The sequence below is a fragment of the Chiloscyllium plagiosum genome, unplaced genomic scaffold, assembly GCF_037043375.1.
Source record: "Chiloscyllium plagiosum isolate Xiang-an unplaced genomic scaffold, Cpla_swu_hap1 HiC_scaffold_13, whole genome shotgun sequence".
NCBI lineage: Eukaryota > Metazoa > Chordata > Chondrichthyes > Orectolobiformes > Hemiscylliidae > Chiloscyllium > Chiloscyllium plagiosum.
Window position 1 is genome coordinate 36659916 of NW_028270151.1, and position 25598 is coordinate 36685513.

Sequence of the window (25598 nt, forward strand, 5' to 3'; positions counted from 1 at the left end):
CCTTTCCACCTATCTACTCCACCCTCCTCCCTGACCTATCACCTTCATCCCCACCCCCACCCTCCTCCCATTTATCTCTCCACTCTTCAGGCACTCTGCCTGTATTCCTGATGAAGGGCTTTTGCCCAAAACGTCGATTTTCCTGTTCCTCGGATGCTGCCTGAACTGCTGTGCTTCTCCAGCACCACTCTAATCCAGAATCAGGTTTCCAGCATCTGCAGCCATTGTTTTTACCTGGATAGATCTAAGATAAGACAAAGAAGGTTAAGATGAAAGCTGAGAATTTTTTTCTCATCAAGGATGGTTATGGTCCAGAACTCAGCCTGAAAGGGTGATTTGAGTCAGAAACACTTGTAACATTTAAGCAGTATTTAGATATTCACTTATGTGGCCACAACAGTTAGGGCTATGGGCCAAGAGCTGGGATATGGGATTAGTGCAGTTGCATCTTTGACTATTACGGACATGATGGGCCAAAGGCATCCTCCTGTGTGGTGAGCTTTTGAGTCAATTTCTGATATCAATTTCTGATAATCACTAAGACAATTTGAGAGAAGATAAATGTTTATTCATACAGTATTATGAGGTGGAATGCACTATTAAAAAGTTTGATGGAAGCAGATTTAGTTGTAATTTTCGAAAGGGGATTGCATGTGTCCTTGGAAAAGGGAAAAGAAAACAGAGCTGTGGGCTTGGAGTAGCCATGTGGAAGACATAACTTCCAGTTAGTTAACGCAGGCATGCAGCCTGAATTGCTGACTCATGTGATGTTTGATTGTGATCCAGAAATAAACTATTATTTTCAAGAAGGTTTTGCCTTCATTATCCTCAAGTAAGTTTTTTCCAATGTTACTATTTTTGTTTTCAAACATGGCTTTTGCCTCTGAACAATGTTTTGATATTTAGTTTGTCTGTGGTATTTATATTTGCTGCTGAATGCAGGAGTGGATAATCTGGAGTTAATACTGCATTCTTTTTCCTATCCAGCTGTGCACATGAAAATGCACATAAGGATTTTAAGAAGGCAACTGAAGCAGATTGCATTTTCTACAGTGCTGACACTGGTCAATTGTTGGTTTTGGTAAGAACTGAAAAAATGTTTAGATTTAATTCTCAAAACTAGTTTTTAATATAATTATCGGCCTTTAGCAAGCTCTTCCAATGTGTAGAGCTGATCTCCTTATCTGAAGAGGGATGTACTTGCTCAGGAGGTGAAACAAACGTTTATTTGGTTGTAGGACTGAGGGGGCTGTGCTACAAGTTGAGTATTTTAGAGGATTGAGAGGTAATCTAATGAAAACATTTAAAATTCTGAGGGTTAAATATGGTACATGCTGTTGATGGAGAGTGTCGATCTAAGAGTCATAGTCTCAGAATATTAGGTTCTTTTTCTTGAGATTCTTACACATTTGATGCAACTGCAGACGCCAACTTCTGCGAACAACCAAATTTTATTGAGCACAGAACAGGTTTTGGAGGATCACTTAACACTCCTCGCAATGCTTGCTAAACGTGTTGAGAGAAGCTCCCTGAACAATGGAACAGTTCTCCTTTTAATACAAAATCTTTACATCACAGTCCATAATACCCACAAGACGACCCCCAGCCACTCCCTCATAGTCACATGCCACTCAAGATACAATGCAGTGACCTGATCATTTCCAGAAACAATGTAATGTAAATCATCCCTTCATGGCCAAATCTGTTATGAATCATTTTTTAACTGCAGAGAGCAGTCAGAATTCCAACTGCAATGTTCTTATTGATTTCTGAATAGGGGGTAATAATGTAATTCTTTTACTCTAAATAACTAGGAAATGGCCATACAAATGGCTCTGGCAAGGCATAGGAGTGTAAATTCCTTACATTCTACCTGTAAGACAGAGACATCCCACCCTAGCCTTGGGACATCCCTTTAATATCCCTTTAACCCTTTAATATCTCAAGCATAAGTGGGTTGACTGCTTAAGATTCAAAGAAACATCAACACACTGAGTTTTGAATATTTGAGATTCTTGAGCTCTGGGAACTTTTAAATGTTCTCACTGAGTACATAACAGGATGGGAAAGGAAGTATGGACATGAGCGGTATAGCGTATTGTGGGTCAGGTTGTAAGTTTGCTCACTGAGCTGGTAGATTTGTTCTCAGACGTTTTGTCACCATCATCATCAGTGAGCCTCCAGTGAAGCGTTGGTGTTCTGCCCCACTTGCTATTTATGTCTTGGTTCGTTGTGGTAGGTGATATAATTCCCAGTTCTGTTTGAGAGGTTGGTAAGTGGGGTCCAAATCAATATGTTTGTTAATGGTTTGAATGCCAAGCCTCCTGCCTGTGTCTTTGTTTAGCCTGTCCCAGGATGGATGTGTAGTCCCAGTCAAAGTGGTGTCCCTCTTCATCTGTGTGTATGGATACTAATGACAGTTGGTCATGTCTTTCAGTGGCTAGTTAGTGCTCATGTATCCTGATGTCAAAGACACCAAGATAGCGGATGACGAGACCATGATTTCCTTCGACGTGACAACCCTATATACATCAATAAACATCAACCCAGGCAAAGAAACACTGGCCTCATTGATTGACAAACCAAGGACACAAATGCCAACATCATCAGCAAGGACAGTATCCTCTAACTAGTAGACCTATGCCTCACAACCCGTTTCACCTACAATGACAAGATCTACAAACAAATCAGTGGGACGCCTATGGGATCACCAACATCAGGACTTTTAGCAGAAGCAGTTATGCAGATCGAACAACCGTTCCCACCATGCAGCACAAGCTTTGGGTCCGCTATGTAGATGACATCTTTGTCATCATGAAACATAACAATATTCTTTATTGGTATAAAGTTCACCAAATGGAAGAGAATAGTAACAGATTCCCCTTCCTAGATGTCACAGTAGAATGAAAAGCCAATGGAGAGCTGCAGACCAGCATCTACAGGAAAGCCACACACACACTGACCAGACACTCAACTTCAGGAGTAACCATCCCAACATCCACAAACGGAGTTGCATCAGGACATTATTTAAATGAGCCACAAAACACTGCAGCACCCAGGAACTATGAGTAGCTGAGGAAAAACACCTATACAATGTATTCAGGAACAATGGGCACCTGATAAACTCATTCCGCCTATTCCTGCACAACAGACCCAGAGATTCTAGCTACCCTGCCATACGTCAAAGACATCTCTGAGATGATGACCAGACTACTCCGGCCCCAAGAATCGTGGTAGCCCACAAACCTACCACTACGCTGAAACAGCTCCTGATGAATTTTAAGGAACCCATACCAACAACCGGCAGAAAGAATGTCAAATAGAAAATAGCCTGCAAGGACTGCAACAAACATTATATTGGGCAAACAGGCAGGAAGCTAGCCACAATGATAACATGAGCACCAACCAGCCACCAAAATACATGACCACCATCTATCACTGGTATCCATGCATACAAACGAAGAGGGACACTAGTTCGACTGGGACAGGCTAAACAAAGACACATGTGGAAATTCCTAAAGGCCTGGCATTCAAACCGAAACTCCATTAACAAACATATAGATTTGGACCCCATTTACCAACCCCTCAGAAACAACCAGAAATGTTATCACCTCCCACACCAAACCGAGACAGATAAATAGCAAGCGGGGCGAAACACCACTGCTTCACCAGAGGCTCTCTGATGATACCTACCATGGTGATGAAATGTCTGAGAACAAATCTACCAACTCAGTGAGCAAATTTACAGCCTGATATTTCTAGTTCTTATTTTTATTGTCCTGTTAGAATGGAGACTTAATAAACAGTTACGATTTCAAATGATAACAGGCACCTCATTCTCATTTGCCTAATTATCTAACTAGAAGAGCAACTAAATGCACAGTGTTGGTGGGTATAGCTGAATCAAAATCTGTTAATAAGCTGTAAGTAAATGTGTTGATGGAGCATTGGGGTTTTATTGAAGATTTGTTTATTGTAAATTATATATATTCATTTTTTTAAAAATCTAGTCTACCAAAGAGGCCACAGTGAAAAGAGTCAGTATTCTTAGTGATATGCACTTACGAAGTATTCGCACAAAGCTCATGCTTGTGTCCAGGAATGAAGAAGCAACAAAACATTTGGAGGTAAGCAAAAATATTGTACTACTGGATTGTTGTGCTTTCAAAGACAGCACATAACTTGTTAGTCAATATTTATTTCCTGGAGACCAAAGATCTGTAGTACAAGAAGAACTACTTACAGGAGGATGAGAAAATTAATTATGATATGCAAAAGGCAATATCTACAATTTTTAATATACATGTTTGTGCCATGGCAAAGAGAGGGTTTGTCCTTCCTTTAAAGGATAAGCTTAGCAAGAGATGGAGGTGATCAAAAAATAGAGGTTTAATACTTTTTTAACAACTTCATAATTTCAGAAAATGTGGGAATCCTTGATCCTAGACAACTCAGAGATTCTAGATGTTCAAAATTGTTTGTTCTCGTAAACGTTTGTATATTTTGTCATCAAGATGATGTATGGTATACTGAGACACCAGCATTGATATGATTTCGGTAGACTGAGGATAGATACAGTACAACTGATTGGGGAGATGTTCTGGCTTCACTTATCCATTTAGTTTTATAACACGGTTTGAGAACTAAATAGAATAATTGAAGTATCATTCACCTCTTCCACTGAGATGTCTTGGAGGTCAACTTCTTTAAAGATTTACAAGTTCATTTATATATTGTGATTAATTTGATAAATGTAGAATTATTTCTAGATTATTTTTTTAAAGGATTACAATTAAGAAGAGACAAAATCATTGCCAAAAAGGATTGATTTATTGAGGATTCCAAATATAAGCGAATAAAAAAAAACATCCAAATTATATTATTCTATTGATCAATTCTAAGATTGTTATACCTGGAAATTTTAGGAAAGGAGAATCCAGCTTAAACTGGATACTGTTTTTGCTTACTGTGAAAAGGAAGGTGAGAACCTTGCGTCTAGCCTGAAGTGAAGTGCACTGTCTCAAGTAATTCAGTTGTACACTTTTTTATTAAGCTTAGTGAAAGCTAAGAACAGCAGAGATCTGAAAAAGACATGGGGTTCTAAGTAAATAGATAATTAAAATGTCATGGCACAGAAAATAATTGAGACTAATGAAGTACTGGCATTGTATTTTGGACCTCGAGATATAAAAAGGGGTAGAGGTCATGCTTGAGCTATCCAAAGCTCTGATTTGACCAAGTCTAAAGTACTGAGAACAGTTCTGGGTAAAACATCTTTAGAATCTTTTAGCATAGATTTACCAGAATGGTAACTGAACTCCGAGTTAAATTGCAAGGAGAGTTAGGGCTGTTCTCCCTGAATTTCAAAAGTATAGAGCATTTGGTTGAAGTTTTTGTTACATGAAGGGAAAATGACAAGGTGATTAGTGATTACCTATTTCTGCTGGTTGGGGCATCTGGGAGTGGGAGCATTGTTGAAAGAATAGAGCTAGACCCATCACGATTGAAATTAGGAACACTTCGACACACAGATTGTTGTTCAAATAGCAGTTGATGCTTGATCACTTGTTAGCTTTAAATTTGTGTTCGATAGATTGTATAATCCAGGGATATTAAGAGATTTGACAAAAGCAGATAAAAGGAATTAGATTGCAGAGTTGCCATGATCTAATTGAACGATTGGTGAAATAGATTCAGGGACCTAAATAGTCTACAGATACTTCTGTTCAATAATCCTTATAAACTACTGCAATGTGTGCTGTATGTTTATTCATTTGCAGCATGTCAAAAAAAACAGATTGGTAATATAAAACTTGAGATCAAAGACACATTTGGTTGAAGCTTTGCCTTTTACTCATCAGGACAATTTGCAAGAAATACTTAAGCAAAGGGAAAACAAAATGTATATTAATGAGGGGAGAGTGCTGACCTTTGCCGTGGAGAATGCACCAGTTAATGATGACTGACAGGTTTTTTTTGACATTATACCAGTTCACTGACTGTTCAAGGCATTGCCTTAAGAAATGAACAGGAAACTGGTTTTCGCCAATTTTGTTGAGCTGAAACAAATGTGTGCATGCACGTTCAATGAAGTATTTGTTTAACCTCTTACATCCCTTAATGATGTTTGTGTACAAGTCTGAGCGCAACTATAAATTGTACATGGAGGTTCAGATTATTTTAATTATTTTGTTCTGTTAAACCATTTATAAATTGTTTAATCAAGATGATGAGTGGTATTATGAGAAGTTATCACTTATGCTACACTGGTAGCCCAAGGATTATTCCCAGTTGGTTGGTGAGGTGTTCCAGCTCCACTTAATCCATTCCTTTTACAGGTTATATTATGGATTGGGAATTTGAACTGCCATCAGCCTCCTTTATAGCACTTGCTTCAATGTTAACAGCCTGACTATGATAAATTGATGTTTCAAGATCAAGTCTTTTGCGTCATGTATGTTATTTCATTGTTGGAAATTGTAATTACTTTTGTCAGCAAATATAATTGCTACTAACAGAATCATTAGTTTTTAAGCAAATCTTTTTAAATAAATGATATAAAACTGGTTTACATACCAATTTTTTTTGAGTTTTTGAAACTTCTTATTTGTACTGCTCTCTGTTCACTGTTTATTCATGACCATCGCAATGGTGTTAACTGTGTTAACTGAAATAATTAGCTCTTGTGATTTTTAACCGCCAGAGTACTAAGCAGCTCGCAGCTGCTTTCCAAGAGGAATTCACTGTCAGAGAGGATCTCATGGGTCTGGCAATTGGAACCCATGGTTCCAACATTCAGCAAGCAAGAAAAGTTCCTGGTGTCACAGCAATCGAGCTTGATGAAGAAACTGGCACTTTTAGGATTTATGGAGAGGTAAGCTTGCAGGCATATTTTATTAAGTCTTCATTTATTCGTTCAACACCTTGAAAACTAACAAAAAGAGCATGAAAAATGCCTACCATTATTCCACCAAAGAACGTTTAAAGAAGTCACTAATAATATCGATTTAAGTACTTTATAGACTTTGGAAATTTTGAAGCTACTTTTTGATTAGATTAGGATAAAGAATCCTTTTGCTATAATTCTGTCTTTTAGATGGTTTATCTTTTCGTTACTCTTCTTCCATCTACGTAAGCCACTAGAAATAATGCACTTCTCAGTTTTGATGGAAAAGTCTGTGGGAAGTTCTCAAAAGTATTTTTCAGTAGCAATAATTTTGCAGTTGGGTGTGGTTCAGCATACCAGGAAGGACACTGTCACATGAGCATGGGCATTTAATGTCAGTGGAGTTGTCTCAACTCCAGGAGTAGAAGTCTTTTCAATCCCTTGTTCTCTAGGGCATTCAAAGTACTTTGCAAGAATTTGTTGTGCCTTCTCTGCTATGAACTTTGCAGGATGATCTGGAAAAACCTTTATAAAATTTCCTTTTATTGAGACTGTCTTGTCCAGTTCTTGAAATCATTGAATCATGTACCACATAGAAGGTCATTTGATTCATCAAGTCCATGCTGGCTCCCTGGAGTCGTAATCCAAGCAATTTCAATCCTCTGCTCAGCTCCTGTAGCTCTGCAAGCGTATTTCCTTGAAGTGCCTGTCCAGTTTCCTTTTGAAATTGTTCCTTGCTTTAGCTTCCACCCTTGTAGGCAGTGAATTCCAGGCCATTACCACTAACAGTGTACAAAAAGTTCTTCCTTGCATTTCTCTTGATGTCTTAGCTAACATCTTAAATCTGGATTCTGTAGGCATTGTACAATCAGCTTATGCCAGGGGTTTTTCTTTGTTTGTCTTATCCAACCTATCATCATCTGTACTCCTCTCTGAAATTTCCTCGTTCTCCATACAACAAAGGGTATTAACTTCAGAATTTCCAAACTAAACTTGTCAGTAGCCCCAATATCCCTGGAATCATTCCAGTAAATCTCACCTGCGCCATTTCAGGGACCTTTTCATCTTTCCTTGTGTTGTGACTGAAACTGAATGCAGTTTTCTATTTAGTGCCTAACCAAAGATTTGTGGAGGTTCTGCATGACCTCCCTGCTTTAGTAGTCGATGCATTTGTTTCTGAAGCATAATATATATCATAGCCTAATTGCACTCTCAGTATGGTCTGCCTTTTCAAACATTATTGCATTTGCACCCTGAGATATTTTTGTTCCTTGATTTGATGTGATTTATTTATTGTCAAATGTATTTCTAGCAAATACAATGAAAAGTGTTGCTTAAAACACAAAAAATAAACTTTTTTTAAAAAAGCCAGAAAAATAAAACAATAAAGTTCATCTTATAGTCTTATCTCAAAGCTAGGTGATCTTTGATCCAGCTTCCACTTCTTGCTCAGCCATACCCCTGGATCCGGGCTCCTTCAACCAGATGCCTTGAGTCCCTGCTGCTAAACTGACAATACTGCTCCAACCGCCCTGTGCTGCGCCATTCCCTCTGGAACAAAGAGCTGCCACACTCCGGCGCCATCTGATTACGCCTACACTGCCACCATAACCTCATGCTGGGCTAACTTCGTAGAGGCAACCAGCACCACAGGGTCCTGGGCTGGAATCAAACCCGCCACTGCCTCCGCCATCAGGCTTCTGGGCCTAGCTGTGGACTGTCCTGGGCTGGGAGGTTAAGCCCGAGATGTGCTGCATGCTCACTGGGAGACCTTGGAAAGGGGTAGAGCTGCATCTGCCTCATCCTGGAGTAGTTGCCACAGTCATCAGATGGTGCCTCCTTCAACTTATACTCAGTCTTGCTGCTCTTTCTAGCACAGTTTTTGGAATTACACCATTATTTCTGTACTGCCCCTCCCCACCCATTCTGACAAATTGCATCACTTCCGGTTTCTCCATTAAACACCATCTGCCGCTCAGCTGCACATTTTGCTAGCTTGTCTGTCCTGTTGTAGGCAATTTGTTTGCCCTCCCTGTTTGCCACTTTTGGTAACAGTAATTAGTATTGAAATTTGATTTTACGTTTCAAGATCTATTTAGCAAAATAAGCAATGGATTTAGCATTGCCTCTTGGGAGACACCACTACCATCTTCCAGTCTGAAAAACAGTCACTGGGTTCTGTTGGTATTCTAGTCAAACATTTGCATTACGTAGCCGATTACCCCTGAACCTAGTCCTGTTTGAGTTCAAGTTTCTTTGTCTTGTCTTAAAAAGGGAGGTTTACTAGGAAGTATTCATAGAAATGTAAACTGATGCATTTGTTACTTACATGGAAATATTACTTTAATCTTCTTGGGTGTCACAAGGCAAAGCAGCCAAGTTACAAAGCGTATTAGCGGTTAAGAATTGTTAGTTTCCTAGAAACTGGAGCCCAGATGTATCAGAGATACTTTATGTACACCTCTTCCTCATTATCTGTAAACTTTCTATCCCCAGATCTTCATACTTGTGACGTCCCCTCAGGAAGTCATGAGATTGTTTCCAAAGACTGGTCCCAAGGTGTGGGACTACTCATGATATCTGTTGGAAATGTTGTAAGGTTGGCCCAAAAAGAGCAAGAATGCTTTCAAAGAACAGGAGCATGTAACTAGTGTGGTCAATTTGATGGGTCACAAATTTGGCTTCAAAGAGTGGGAATGCCTCCAAAGAGCAGGAACAGTTGGTGGATTCCATTCACTAGGTCTTGAGGTCATTCCAAAAGAGCAGGAATGCCTCCAAAGAGTGGGAGTGAGTAACCGGTGGGGTCAATTTGATGGGTCATGAGGTCAACTCCAAAGAGCAGGAATACCTCCACAGAGCAGGAACGACTGGTGAGATCCATTCACGTTGCGGATGGTCAGACAATTGTACGTTTTGAAACAGACCTTTCAGTCCAACTTGTCCATGCTGACCAGATATCCCAAATCCATCCAGATGCTTATGAATGTTATAATTGTACTAGCTTGCCCCACTTTCTAATCTAAACAAAGCGATCCTGTTGACCTCCCAACACTTCAAGCCAAAGCTATGGGACATGACAATGTATTTCATGAGATGACTGGTTGTGAGTGATGACCTGAAGCAAAGGAACATTTGCAGCCAACAAGGGATGGTTTGATAACTTCAGGAAGCCTTTTTCATTGCATAATGTGAGCTCATGAGAGGAGGTACCATTAGCACAAATCATGACACAGCCCAGATGAATCTAGAGGAGTTACAGAAACTTATCGAAGAGAGAATGTATAAACCCAAACAAGTCTTTAATGCTGACTAAACATTATGGTGGAAGCATATGTCAATGTGAGCATATATCTCAAAATGAGAAAAGGGTTTCGGACTTCAAGGCTGCAAAGAACTGTGTGACTATCTTGTAGCAATGCTACCAGCCACATATTGAAGCCCATGTTTTTATACCATCTGAGAACCCCATGGTTTTCCCCTTTTAAAGCAAGAACCTTTTATACCTGAATTTTACAAGTCAAATTATCAGGGCTTGGGTCGCAGCGGCTTTTTTTTTGGTTGATGTTGTAACTGCTTCATAAGGAAGGTTGGCAAATATCTGCAAGATAAAAGAATGGAATTGAAGATGATTTTTGGATTACATTCTGGGCCATCCAAATTGCCTTGATCATCTTTTATCCAGCCTGTCGACTAGGGTGTGATCTCAACATTTTAAGACCTATTATCCAAGGTGGATTTTTGGATGCATTTGTCAATGGTGATGGTGTTGTCAATGTAGGAAAATATTGGAAAGATTATAATATTGACTGGCTGCACCAGCGCCATAAATGAATCTCAGGATGAACTGATATCAGGCATGGTCAATGCTTGTAAGTGGAAGTTACAGCCAGAGGTGGTGAATGACTTAATGGAATTTCAGTCCTTAACAGAAATCCATTGTGTGGTTGAACTAATTGAGGTTGGAGCAGGATTTTCCGACATGGCGGAGAAAGAGATCTTAGAGTTGATGAAAAGAAAAGAGCCAACAACAGAAGATTTTAAAGAATTGATAGACAGTGAGTCTGAGGAATCAGCTGAAGAAGAGGAAGGAATTGAAATCTATGTTTAGTGATTCTTGAGAATATGGCAGAGGTAACAAGAACTTCAAAGCATTGAAGAATTTATTGTTTAAATACAATCCATCAGTCGAGGACAGCATTCGAGTTTAAAGTAAAATTGAAAACATTTTGTCTCCCTATACAGATGTTCGTAAGGAATTAAAGAAGGGGCATCATAGTCCCCCCCGCCCCCCATAATATTCTTTACAAAAGCTAGCCACAAAGCCTGTAGAAGTGTAACAACTCAATGCCTCTTCCCTGCTTTTCTTCCCATTGACGTGTATCTGAATTTACTCTATTAAAGGTGCTGTTCTGTCTGTGTATTTTATGATTTAGCCCCATACAGTATACAGTACTATTCTAAAATATTGTTCTATTATCTACAGTAACATTTTTCTTTTCAGTAACATACTGAGTTTAAATGTGTTTATTAAAACGTTTTAATACATTTCCAACATTTATAGGATATGGTTGTGTTTCATTGGGCATGTACTGTGTATTTGGGGGGGGGGAGGGCTTGTGACTATCGCATTTTTTCCTGCTATGGGAAGTCCGTGCCCCCCACTCTCGTGGATAGTAAGGACTCAATTTAGTTGGTAATGTTTGATGCCATAACCAGCAAACTAGCAACCAGTTACGTTTTCTACAGATTGAATTGCGTCAACTAAGTCCATCTTACTTTGACAGCACTTCTCAGTTCTTTAACATGATAATTTCTCAAAAGCACAAGATCTGGGCAACACCATCACTTCTAAGATTCCCCCCAAATCATGACACCTTTTATAACTGATAGACTGTCAAATCTTTATCATACTTACATTTAAAATCTTGAATTCTCTGTCTATTACCATCAGTAAAATAACTATAGTGCTTTTCATTTTTGCATTATCAATTATTTGCAATAAAAGATAATATTGAAGGCTGCTGTATCAAGAAATAAAGTGAAGTCACTGTCTGACCACAGTAGAATTGCATGAGAAGTCATGCGCCAAAAAGTCACCTTCAAAATGTGCACAATTTCAAACGGACAAAATTTTATCATTTTTGAAGATTCTCAGAAAACAGTCTGCAATGAAAGTAACTTCAGGACTGAGAGATTGTTGCAAGGAAACAGAGCCAGCTTTTTTGTTTAAAACTTTTTTTTTGATTTAAACATGATCTATATTTTTATTAACTTGGCTGGTGAGTAAATAGTATTACCAGCTGAGCTGCTCCCTGGTTATAGGCTATTGTCTGGAATTGAATCTCAAACATAAAAGTTATGAAGCTTTAAAGGGAATATCATTACAGAAATGGTGAGTATGATTTGTCTTGGAAAGTATTCTCAAAGCTTTCTTGAGCTCCATGATTCGAGAGAAAATCACTACTTGGCGAGTGCCATTATACAGTTGACTGAAGCTTTTTATTTTGCAGAAGTTTGCTGACTTGAATAAATTGTAGTTCTTTTAATATGTTGTCTTCCATAAACTTCGTGGAGCAGTTCTCTGACAAAGGCAGTCCACAATCATTGCTTGTCTTGGCCGCTTTGCAATAAGTCACCCTGTCCAGTATTAGTAGCTATAATGATAATAAAAATTATCAAAAGTTTCTAGCCTGTGTGTTAGAAGTCATATTTTTAGAAAAGACCTGTAGGGGTGAGGTGCTCACTTGTAGAAAAAGTGTTTCCCATATGTGTTTTATATCTCTTCAGATACTGAATTAGTTCTGTATAAATTGATAGTCATAATAAGTGAATGAAGTTTGATTATTATCATGGCCCTCTTCTTGCCCAAAATTTATCACATGCCAAAATTTTTACTTGCACATTGTTAATGCATGTATGACACACACAACTTGGTGGGTATTTTGTCCTTAGTGGAGTTAAAACAACATTCTAGAATGAGGCTTTGTAAGCAGAACCTCTCAGTATATTGATTGGGAACAAATGTCTTTGAGATTGTTGTAAATCAGTTGAGTGGGGGGTCCTCTACTTTTTGTCATTTACATAAATGATTTGGATGCAAGCATAAGAGGTACAGGTAGTAAGTTTGTAGATGACACCAAAATTGGAAGTGTAGTGGACAGCGAAGAAGGTTACCTCAGATTACAACCGATCTTGATTACATGGGCCAATGGGCTGAGAAGTGGCAGATGGAGTTTAATTCAGATAAATGTGAGGTGCTGCATTTTGGGAAAGTAAATCTTACGGGACTTATACACTTAATGGTAAGGTCCTAGAGAGTGTGGTTCATAGCTCCTTGAAAGTGGAGTCGCAGGTAGATAGGACAGTGAAGAAGGCGTTGGTATGCTTTCTTTTATTGGTCAGAGTATAGAGTACAGGAGTTGGGAGGTCATGTTGCGGCTGTACAGTACATTGGTTTGGCCACTGTTGGAATATTGCATGCAGTTCTGGTTTCCTTCCTATCGGAAGCAGGTTGTGAAACTTGAAAGGGTTCAGAAAAGATTTACAAGGATGTTGCCAGGATTGGAGGATTTGAGCTGTAGGGAGATGTTGAATCTGCTGGGCTGTTTTTCCTGGAGCGTTAGAGGCTGAGGGGTGACCTTATAGAAGTTTATAAAATTATGAGGGGCATGGATAGGATAAATAGACAAAATCTCTTTTCCCTGGGGTTGGGGAGTCCAGAACTAGAGGGCATAGGTTTAGGGTGAGAGGGGAAAGATATAAAAGAGACTTAAGGGGCAACATTTTCACACAGAGGGTGGTACGTGTATGGAATGAGCTGCCAGAGGAATTGGTGGAGGCTGGTACAATTGCAACATTGAAGATGCATTTGGATGGGTATATGAATAGGAAGGGTTTGGAGGGATATGGGCCGGGTGCTGGCAGGTGGGACTAGATTGTGTTGGGATATCTGGTCTGTATGGACAGTTTGGACCGAAGGGTCTGTTTCCACGCTGTACATCTCTATGACTCTCTAAATGAAAAGGGTGAAGATTCCTGGCAAAGACAAGTGGTGCTATGCATGCAGCATTTCATGACTCACTGTCATTTGAATAGTTTAATGATCTTTTGGTTTCAGACTGAAGAGGCAGTTCAAAAGGCTCGAAGTTACCTGGAGTTTGTGGAGGATTCCGTTCAAGTTCCCAGAGATTTAGTAGGTAAGTAGTATATGTGGCAATTCATAATGAAAGTGAATGGCATAAATGGTATGAAATAACTGAAGATTGAGGTTTAGTCAGCAGGAATTTAAGTTGGTTTGAAATTGAACATATAAGAACATCCCAGAAAAGCAGTAAAATGGACTATAAATCTGAATTTGTCATGCTCTGCATAGAGCTGTCATTGTTCCACAAAAAATAGAACAAACTAAATCAAACCAATTACTGTTCATTATCCTACTCCCTCATCAGGGAGAGGAGGTATGATTGACAGTGTTATCAAGTGGCACTTGTTAAGTTTCTCTGTTTGCATTGTGCCAGGACCTCATTCCAGCCTTACTCCAAATGTGGACAAAAGAATGGAATTCCATTGATCAGGTGACAATGAATGCCCTTTATATCAAGCCAACATTTGACAGTTTGGCATTAGGATGTCCTAGAAAATCTGAGTTCACTGGAACTTAGGAGAGGGTAGAAAGCTCTACTAGGTGGCATCCAATACGACTGGGATCACCTTCACCATACAGAGCCAGTTTAATGCATTTTCCAAACGGCTGCATTTCGGGACACTTCGGGTTCAACAGTAAGTGATGGCATACCCGTCATTCTGATTATTTTTAAACAATTAAAAAATATTTGAATAATCTTGTGTAAACCAGGTCATCACGATAAAATCCTCGCAAGAGACTCAGAATAACGTGATGCAGATTGATGGTATTGGCTGACTGAATAATCAAACCGTGGAAATTTGGACACTTCAGCATAGAAAGAAGTTGATGGTGTTTTTGGTCTTGGAGGCACTTATTAAATTCATTCACAGGATGCCTAAGCCACTATATTTAATTGCCATCTCTAATTGACCATAAGAGGGCGTGGTAAGCTACCTTCTTGACCAACTTTAATACAGCTAGTACTGTTGCGAAGGTAGTTCCAGGAGCTTTACCCAAGGACCTTTTTTAAAAAGCTATGACATTGTTCCAAGTAAGGATAGTGAGTGGCTTCAGAGAGATTTTTGTAGGTAAAGATGATCCATGAATCAGTTGCCCTTGTCCTTCTAAGTGATAGAAGTAGCAGATTTGGAACTTACTGTTGAAGGAGCCTCGCTGAGTTATTGCACTGCATCTTGTAAATGATATCAACTGCTGACAATGTGCATTGGTGATGGAAGGAGTTTGCATTTGTTGATCAGTGATGGAAATGTGTTGCTGGAAAAGCGCAGCAGGTCAGGCAGCATCTAGGGAACAGGAGAATTGACGTTTCGGGCATTAGCCCTTCTTCAGGAAACTGTTGATCAGTGTCAATCTGGCTGGCTGCTTTGCACTGGGAAGTGCCTTGCTTCTAGTGTCAATTGAGCTGACTCATCCACACGAGGTGAGGAAGACTGAATTTCCATCACACTCCAGACTTGTGATTTGTATATAGTGGATGGACTGTGGGGACTCTGAACGAGTTAGTTCCAAATTCTTAGCCTCTTACCGGCTCAAATAGGTTCTTCTAAACTCTCCATCCAATTTTGTTTCTTGTCAGCTACTTGGAGGCAGCCATTGGCAGTGATGAATTTGTTAACTATGGTATAGCCAAAGAAATGTGATTAGATTCTGCCATGTCAGAGATGGACATTGCCTGGTAGTTACATGGCATGCATTTGCTTGTCGCTTATTACTTGTCCAGGTCTTGCTCCATATGGAGGTGGTCTCCTTTTAGTATCTGAGAAATCATGAACTGTACAATCAGAACATTCCCTCTTCTGTTGGAAGGAAGGATATTGAAACAACTAAACGTGGTTGGCTGTAGGACACAATCCTGAGGACCTATTGCAATATGTCCTGGATCTAAGATGGTTAAATTCCAACAACCAGAGGCAACTTCCTTTGTGCTTGGTATGATTCCTAGTATTGAAGTATTTTCTTCCAGTTTCCCATTGACACTAATTTGCTAGAGCTCCTTAATGTCAAATAGTCAATCTAATGCTGTCTTGATGTCAAGGGCTGTCCTTCTCATGACCCTTGGAGTTCAACTCTTTTGTCTTATTTGATTCAAAGCTGTAATAAAGTCAAATGCTGAGCGGTCATATCAGAAACAGCACTAAATGTCAGTGAGCAATTTATTGCTGAGCAGCTGTCGCTTAATGATATTTTTACAACCGCTTCCATATCGATGATCAAGAGAGACTAATGGGCTGGTTGACTACTCTTGTTAATGCTTAATTAAATAATTACTGCTTTGGAATGTTGTTGACAGATCATGCCTGCTCAACTTTTGCATAGAGCACAGAAACAGACCCTTCAGTTCAACTGGACCATGCCAAGCGTAATCCCAAACTAAGCTAATTCCACCTGCCTGCTCCAGGGCCATATCCCTCCAAACATTTCCTATTCATGTACTTAGCCAAATGTCTGTTAAGCATTGTAACTGTGCCTATATCCACCAAATTCCTCAGGAAGTTCATTCCACACAAGCCACCCTCATAAAAAGAATTCACCCCTCATCTTTTTTACACCTCTCTCCTCACACCTTTTAAAAATATTACCTCCTCGTCTTGAAATCTCCCATCCCAGGGAAAAGACAACTGCCATTAACCCTATCTATGCCCCCTCATGATTTTATAAGGTCACCTGTCAACCTCCTACATTTCAGTGAAAACGTCTTAGCCTATACAGCCTTTCTTGAGAACTCAAACATTTCATATCTATCAACATCCTCGTAAGTCTCTTCTGAACCCTCTCCAGCTTAGTAATATCCTTCCTATAATGGATGACCAGAACTGGACACACTACTCCAGAAACAGCCTCACCAATTTCCTGTACAACCTCAATATGACTTCCCAATTCCTACACTCAAAGGACTGCAATGAAAGCAAGCATGCTAAATGCCTTTTTAACCACCCTGTCTACATGTGATGCAACTTCAAAGAATTATTTACCTGAACTCCAAGGACCTTCTGCTCTAAAACACTACCCAAGGCCCTACCATTTATTATATATAAGCCTTACCTTTGTTTGTTGTACCAAAATTCAGTACCTCGCATTTATCCAGATTGAACTCCATCAGCCATTTTTCAGCCCATTGACTCATTTGATAAGACCCCTTTGTAATCTCAGAAAACCTTCATTGTCTATTACACCACCAATTTTGGTGTCATCCACAAACTTACTAGCTATGCTTTCTATCTTCTCATCTAAATCATTTATGTAAATGACAAACAAAAGAGGACCCAGATCCGATCCCTGCTATGGAACGCCATCGTTGTAGCTGTACTGGAACACTTTGGCTAGGATGTGGGTAATGCTGGAGTTTAAGTTTTCGTTCTTCATGCTTCGATGTTTCTTGAAACAGTTGAGTGAATCAAGTTGGCTGAAGACTGGCATCTGAGATCCTGGGGATCATCAACTGGCAGAAGTCCAATGCAAGTACTTCAGCCTTGCATTTTGCACTGTTGTGCTAGGCTCCTCCAACATTGGAAATGGGCATATTTGTGAAACTGATGTCTCCTATTTAGTTGTCCACCATTTACAGCCAAATGCAGTACGACTATAAAGCTCATATCTTGTGGTGAAACGGTAGTATCTCTACCTCCTGAATCAAGAAACCTAGGTCAAGTCCCACTTGCTCCAGAAGTGTGTAATAACAACATCAGAAAATAAAAATTGGTGGGCAGAATTGTGATTCTGATGAAGGATCACTGGGCTCCAACATTAACTTTATTTTCTATCCATGAATGCTGCTGAGTAGGGGAACTCTTTCATTGTTCTGGGATGGAGGAGAAATGATAACGCCAGGAAATGTAGCAGATGAGTCCGACCTGGCAGATGGACCTGTTAACCACAGTGGGTGGGGAGGAGAGAGTAGTCATTTGAGTAAAAGGTCATGTTGGAAGCAGCTCAGTGGAAGGTGATGTTATTACAGCAGATGACAGGCAGAGAAATTGGAAGAATGTGGGTATAGGGAGGTGTAGTCGAGAGAACTGTGGGAGTTTGTGGCTTTTGGCCAGCCTATCCTCAGAACTTGAAACAATTCAAGGAAAGGAATGGAAGTGCTGGAGATGGGCCAGGTGAAGGTGAGAGAAGGATGGAAATTGAAAGCAAACTTGATGAATTGTTCCAATTTTGGGTGAGATCAGAAAGCGGCGCTGAAGACATTGCTTTATCAGAGAAAGAGGGTGAGGGCCTGAGTAGGACTGGAAGGATTGTTCCTCATATCCCATAAATAGACAGGAAAAGTGCAGGAGATAGTGCAGTCCTTTTTTTTTCAGAAAAGTGGAAAGCTTTCAGAAATTCCTGACTGGGAAATGGGCATATAGAGGAATTGCACATCTATGGTGAAGAGGTGTGGCTTGGACTAGAAAATTGTAAATTTTGAAACTACCAGAAAGCATCAGAAAAATCTTGGATGTAAATGGTAAGAGACTGAAATATGTATGAATGAATAGTCAAGATAGGAAGAAATAAGTTTAAATTAGTTTCCCTATAGTGTAGAAACAAACCCAACAAGTCCACACCAACTCTCCGAAGAGTACCCACCCAGGCCTATTTCCCTTTGACAAATGTATCTAACGCTAAGGGCAATTTAGCATGGCCAATTCACCTAACCTGCACATCTTTGGAAAGTGGGAGGAAACTGGAGCACCTGGAGGAAACCCACACAGACACGGAGAATGTGCAAAGTTCACACAGGCAGCCGCCCGAGGCTGGAATCAAACCTGGGTCCCTGGCGCTGTGAGGCAGCAGTGCTAACCACTGAGTCACTGTGTCACCCCTGTTCTTTGGAACAGGAACAAGCTGAAATGATGGGTCTGCTGGGGCAATCCTGTTTGTTGACTTTGGGAAGGAGTGAAAAGCTAACTCTAAGCCTTTGGGGTCTCTGAAATGAGAACTCATGGAGGGGAGATCTACAGAGGAGATATGGTCTGTGACGGTCCTGGAAACTGCAGCCTGATGTTCATTGGTGGGGTCATGATCCGCGGGGAGAGGAACAAGTCTCTGAGAGTTGGCATTCAGCCTCTATCAGGTCGAAATCAACGTGTCTGATACCAACCGCCCCTGTTAGGTTTGATAACAAAGTTGAGGTTGGACGTCAGGGAACAGAGTGAAGCAGAGAAATTAAGGCAGCTAGTCTCATGTCAGTCCCTCTCCAGAGAATACAGTAAGGAGATAGCATGCTTGGTATCATGTAGCAATGATAACCTCTCTCTGAATGTCAACAAAACAAAAGAACTGATCATTCCTTTCAGGAGTAAAGGAGGGCATGCTCCTGTTATATCAACAGAGCTGAGGTGGAGAGTGTAGAAAACATCCAGTTACTAGGAGTGATGATAACCAACAGTCTGTCATCCCACATAGATGCAACGGTTAAAAAGGCTGAACACCTAATTTCCTAAGCTGCCGGAAGAGGTATGTCCATAACAACTGTCACCAACCTTTACGGGTGCACCATAGAAAACCTATTTCATTCGGGTGTATAACTGCCTGGTGTAGCAACTGCTCTGCCCAGCACTCTAAGAAACCGCAAAGTTGTGTGCACAGCCCTGACCATCATGGAAGCCAGACTCCATTTACATTTCTCATTGCCGTGGAAAGGTTACCAACATCCTCAAAGACTCTTCCCACCTTTGGTAATGCTATCTTCCAACCTCATCCGTTGGGCAGAAGATACAGAAGCTTTAATTCATGCCAACAGGTCCAAGACTAGCTTCTTCCCTGCTGTTATTAAACTGCTGAATGGATCTCTCTAACTTCAAATTATGTTGATTGTGCTGTGTGCATCTGCCTGTGCAGCCATAACCTTGTATGCTTTGCTGTGTCTATGCACCCTATGATCTATATATCCTTATTTGCTACGATCTGCCTGTACTGCTCACAAAACAAAACCTTTCACTTTAGTTCGGTGTATGTGACACAATAAATCAAATCAAAGATTGGTAAAAGTACAAGACCAGAAGGAGGGGTCCTAGCACGAGTGGAGTATTGGAGACAGGTGACAGAACCTCAGTGCGAAAAAGTACTTCCTTTCCAAAGAAGTGAGCATGGAGGCAAAGAAGAGTTCAGTGTCACGTCCAAAGTCAGTTGAGGTTGGGTGCGTAAAGGGTTAAAGTTAAGTCTTTAACTGAGCACAAATTGTTCAGCATCAATGAAGGAAAGGTCAGGCGGGGGTTATGGTGAATACACAACAAGAAGTGGGATTGAGGGAAGAGGAGAGGAAGGTGGATCCGGACGGGGTGCTAGTAACTTAATTTTCCTTTCAGGTGTTTATAGAACACAAGCATCAAACAATTAAGTTTCCTGTTGAAGCATCAAATGATCCAAAGAATGAGTTGGATCTGGGGAATGGGGTATCTTTGGAGATAGTTGAGGTGGTACTGATGAAGAGACAGGTCGAGATTGTGCGCACACAGTATGGATCTCAAGGTGCAGTAGGAACAGCTCTGTGAGGACTGCTGTCTGTCTCTGAAATACTTGGAATCCTGGTTAGTTTTGAAACATAAGAGATGGAACTTAAGTTGGAATCCAAGTGGTGTCACTTGGAGAGACTGTCACTGAGCAAGGAAATGAGGCTGTGAGCAAGTTTTACCAAACACCTTATCCAACACTAGGAGGGATCTTAAAAACAAAATGAAGGTGAACAAGCTGAAATATTAAAATAAGAATCGCTTTAGAGAGAAGAGAGAACTCCTTTTAAGCTGAGATACCCAGAAGAGAAATGCAATGCAAGTGAATTAAGCACTTAAATAAAGGCAAAATACTGCAGATGCTGGAAATCTGAAACAAACATGTAGAATGTTGGAGGTACTCCAATCTGGCACTATCTGTGGAGAGAGAAACAAAATTTATGTTTGAGTCTGGTATGACCCTCCTTCAGAATTGAAAATTGTGGAATTTTCTTTTTGATACCTTTGACACAGGTAGAGGCCCAGTATAAAAGGCCCAGTTTCTGAAGTCATGGAATTCAGTATTGAGTATTTTGTTGGAACATTGCAGCATGTCCAGCAAAGAAATGTAGTGTCTGAGCAAGTTGTTTTATTGAAATAGCAAGCAACTGGGAGATCAGAGTCATTCCTATGGACAACTTCTTTTGGAGGTGTTCTGCAAAGTCATCACCTAGTTTGCATTGCAGGATGCATGGCATTTTCAATGTGAGTTGTTTCTCTATAATGATTGTGCACTGCTGATGCTTACAGATAATATAATGGACAGATGCATTTGTGACAGGTAGCTTGGTGAGGACAAGGTGAGGTAAGCTTTTTTTTTCTATGGTTCCTTCACCATTTGCTGTTGACCCACTTTAGAGTTTGTGCGCATATGTGTACTATCTTGGCAGCTGGTGCAGTTTTAAATTCAATTATTAGAACATTTGGGATTGAAAATTCATCTGTGGTGACTATGAAACTAACATCCATTACCAAGAGTGGCAGCTTACGCCATGACTGACCAAACTGGCTGTGTCTTTGTTTTAATTATTTTGCAGGATGTAGGCACCACTGGCAAAGCCAGCGTTTATTGTCTATCCATAATTGCCCTTGGACTGAATGGCTTTCTCAGCCAGTTGAGAGGGCTGTTAAAAGTTAGCCATATTGCTGTCATGTGTAGACCAGACTAGGTAAGGACAGCAGATTTCCCTACCTTTTTAAAACAAAATTGAAGTAGATGGGGTTTTTTTTGTAGTTGATATTGAGTTCATAGTCTCCAGGAGACTAACTTTTAATTACTATACTTTTAATTTATTACCTATTAATTTGAATTTAAATTTCGCCAGTTGCTTTGGTGAGATTTGAACTCTGATACCAGATTTACTCATTTGGTCCTCTGGATTATTAGTCCAGTGAGATTACCACTTTGCCACTAACCCCTCCGAAAGAAGACATGCAATTTCTTGTCACTAGCAAGGCATGCTTGCTTTCACATTGACCTTGGTCTTTTTAAACACCCTCGTAATAAATGGTACGGAATAAGTAAATCTAGCATTACTTCTAATTAAATTGTAACAGGTTATGACACAACGACTTGCACTATTGGAATTAAGACTTAAAACGTATGCAGAAGTTTTCAAGTGTGCATTGATCAGCAGGTGAGATTGAATTCAGATGGGGCAATAGACTTGTCAAGCACTGACAGTTGTGATCTAGGTCAGCAAGGTCTGTTGGGATTGATGTGTTCAGATGGATTGAATTGCCTTGTATGGCAATAATTTGGACTATTTGACTACCTTCAAAGTTCAGATCAAAGTCTAGAGGACAGTTGGCAGCAGACAACTCATTTAGAGTTCTTCACATTACTTGATGAAGAACAACGAATTCTGTGGTCATCACTCCTAATGATGAGTGAAGATCGTTTGAGAGTGCCTCTTTTTAATTTGTCTTTTGTGATAAAATGTTAATTTTTGATTAAAAATGAAATTGCTAATATTTTCTCATTTTTATTGCAGGAAAAGTTATCGGCAAAAATGGTAAGGTCATTCAAGAGATTGTGGATAAGTCTGGAGTAGTAAGAGTACGAATTGAAGGTGATAACGACAGCAGACAACCTCGGGAAGAGGTAATCTACTAAAGTGTGCGCATATATATTTTCTTTAGCATTCTGTCAAGCTGTGCGAAACTCCATTCTCATTGCATTTTGATTCTAACTGGAAAGCCAAACACTACTTCTATTGATTTCTCTCATGACAGTAAATGGTATTGATGCAACAGTAAAATTTCAGTTACATTCTCTGTGATACTAATGGACATAAGCCTAAAAATTACAATAAGAATAGAAGGACAGTGAGTCCTTTCTAAAACTAGATAGTATGGTAATAGCATGATAGAGAGGGATGACCTAAGTTCAGGCAACCAGGATGTGGAAAGAATTTGGATAGACCTATTGTTAAAGACAGTATCAATCTGAGAGGAAAGAAATGTGCAAATACAAATAGCAGGTTAGAAGATTGAACAGAGTATTAAAGCTAAGAATGACAAAATGAGGGAAAGATCGAGTACAAGAGAAAGCAAACCCGAAATATGTATTTCAAGAACTATTTATAAAAGGTAAATGTTAGCAAAATCAGCTATAGAAGGTGAATCTAGAGAATCAATAATGAAAAATAGAGATGGCAGATGCATTGAGCAGGTTTTTTACAACCATCTTTGCTGTAGAGATACAAGTAACAACTCGAGCAATGATGAGTCATGAAATGGAAGTGAGGGAGAATCGCCAGAAGTGCTACTGAGTCAGTTGTTGGAGATGCGGGTTGACAAATGCTTAGACCCTGATGGACTTGATGTTAGGGTTTTAAAAGAAGTGGATAGTGAGATGGTCAGTGCAGTGGTTTCAATTTTCCGAAACCCTCTAGATTGGCAGAAGGTCGCATTAGATTGGATGATTGCAAATGTAAGTCCTTTTCTCAAACAAGGGAGGGATACAGCTCGCAGGAAATTGTAGGCTAATTGGTTTAACATCTGTCATAGAGAAAAGATTAGACATTATTATTAATGACGTTATGGCAGGCACTTGATAAATTCAAGGTGATCAGACAATATGGTTTTGTGAATGGGAAATCATGTTTACACAATCAAATTGGAATTGTTTGAGGAAGTAGCAAGTCTTGCTGATAAGAGGAAGCTGGTGGATGTACTGTTCTTTGATTTAAGAAAACATTTGTAAAGTGCCACATCAAAGATTTATGTGTATTGGTATGGATAGAAGATTGTCTGGCTAACTGATATAAATGTAGGGATAAATATAAGGGGATACTAATGAGATTGTATCTCGAGCACTGTGAACCGTATCAGTCACCTTATCTAAGGAAGGGTGTACATACTTTGGAAACTGTTCAGAGAAGGTTATACTGTCCAGACTGATACATGAAATAGGGGGTAATCTTATGAGGAAAGATTAAATAAGCTAGGCTTAGAATACCCACTATTCCAGGAAGATCCTGAGTTGTCTTGATCGATGTGAAGGGGCTATTTCTCTTATGGGAGGATCTACAAGTAGGAGTCAATCTTTAAAAATCAATGCTCACTCATTTAAAATGAAGATAGTGATTTTTTTTTTCCCCTTAGAGGTCTGTGAACCTTTAAAACTTTGCCACTGCTTTTTCAAGAAGAGAATCGTTATCTATCTCTGCCTTAAAAATATTTAGTTTTGATAAGTAAAAGTTTGAGAAAATGTTGATTTGAGTTTGCAATCCAATTAGCTAAAGCTTTTAAGCCTTGAAGCAAGCTGGAGGTCTCAATGGCCTAATCTTCCCTGTTTGAATGTTCAGGTAGCTGTAAAATATTCTGTGGTATTATCGCATAAGAGAAGAGGTCCTGTGTCCTGACCAGTTCTAAGCACCAAACAGAATAGGTTCTCATGAACAGTATAAGCAGTTACTGTGCAATGTTGCTTATTCATTTACCTATGCAGCTGTGGTCACTTCTAGTAAATTTAATTAGATGTGAAGTGCTTTAGAATATCTTAATGATATGATGAATGTTATATAGATATAAATTCTTATTTACTTTAGTAGTCATTAGTAAATTTAACCTCATTTCAAATGAACATTTTAGAACTGACATTTTAAGTTAATTTTGTGGTTTGCATGAAGATCAATTTGAAGGAGTCACCACTTTACATAATGTGTGGTTTTGCTGATTTTGCACAGCATCTTTAGGGAAAATTGTCTTGTGATTATTAAGATTACAAGTCAAACAGAGATGGGGGCCCTGGTTCAAAAATAAAGGGAGATTAAAAGCTGGCTTTTTTTTTGTCATTAAGCCATACGGAAAGAGGGGAGATAAAGGAATTGAGAGTTGTTGAGTGGACATTGCAGAGCTTTAGACCTCAACAGCTGAATTTATGCTGACAGATTTGTGGCTAAAAAGGGGGCTGCGCAAGGTGGAGTTGGAGGAATACAGAGTCATTGAGAGAACTGTCGAGTTGGCAGAGTTTGCATGGGTGGAGAAAGTCAAGGCCATAAGGAGCATTAAACACAAAACTGACACTTTTCTTCACTTGAAACATTGCAGAACCAGCATACAGTGGACACCTGGCATTTACCAATGAACATGAGCGTCTTGAATCATTGAAGATTAAACTTTCAGTTAAGCTTTGGGCATATTGATTTATAAAGATTAGAGGATTAGAGACCAAATAGCTGATCAATGCAATTGTTGTGTCAAGAAGTGACATTGATGCCAATGAAGGTTTCAGGAGCAAATGGTTAGAGTTGGAGGTGAGGTTGTTGCAACAGAGTTGGCAGGTCAGTTTCTGGGAGAAAGTAAAGGATAGCAAGGTTACTTAGTCTTGTTCCATTTGAGATGGTACTGGAATTGGTAACAATACAGCGCAATTGCCAAAAAATATTGTCTTCCCAATGTTTTATTGAACAAAATTGTGCATCCTGCAGAAGAAGCAGTGTAACAACAGAAAGGCAGTGGAAGTTTCAACAGTGGTCATAGAGAGGTGCATCTCGGTCATTAGCATGTATGAGCTAGCTATGTCACCAAAACGCAGAATGTAAAGGAGGAAGAGAAACTATAGCTATGATTTGATAGGTCAGAG

At 39.7% G+C, this 25598-nt stretch overlaps 1 protein-coding gene across 4 annotated transcripts in view; it reads left to right on the plus strand.

Annotated features, from left to right (window-relative positions):
• The window catches only part of fxr1 (FMR1 autosomal homolog 1), a 110774-nt gene that overhangs the window by 43740 nt on the left and 41436 nt on the right, over positions 1-25598 (plus strand). For all 4 annotated transcript variants that reach the window (XM_043702361.2, XM_043702362.2, XM_043702363.2 and 1 more), the window contains exons 6-10: positions 988-1081; positions 4011-4127; positions 6704-6874; positions 14004-14082; positions 22501-22610. In XM_043702361.2, the coding sequence (XP_043558296.1) occupies positions 988-1081; positions 4011-4127; positions 6704-6874; positions 14004-14082; positions 22501-22610 (571 nt within the window). The remainder of the gene's footprint in view (positions 1-987; positions 1082-4010; positions 4128-6703; positions 6875-14003; positions 14083-22500; positions 22611-25598) is intronic.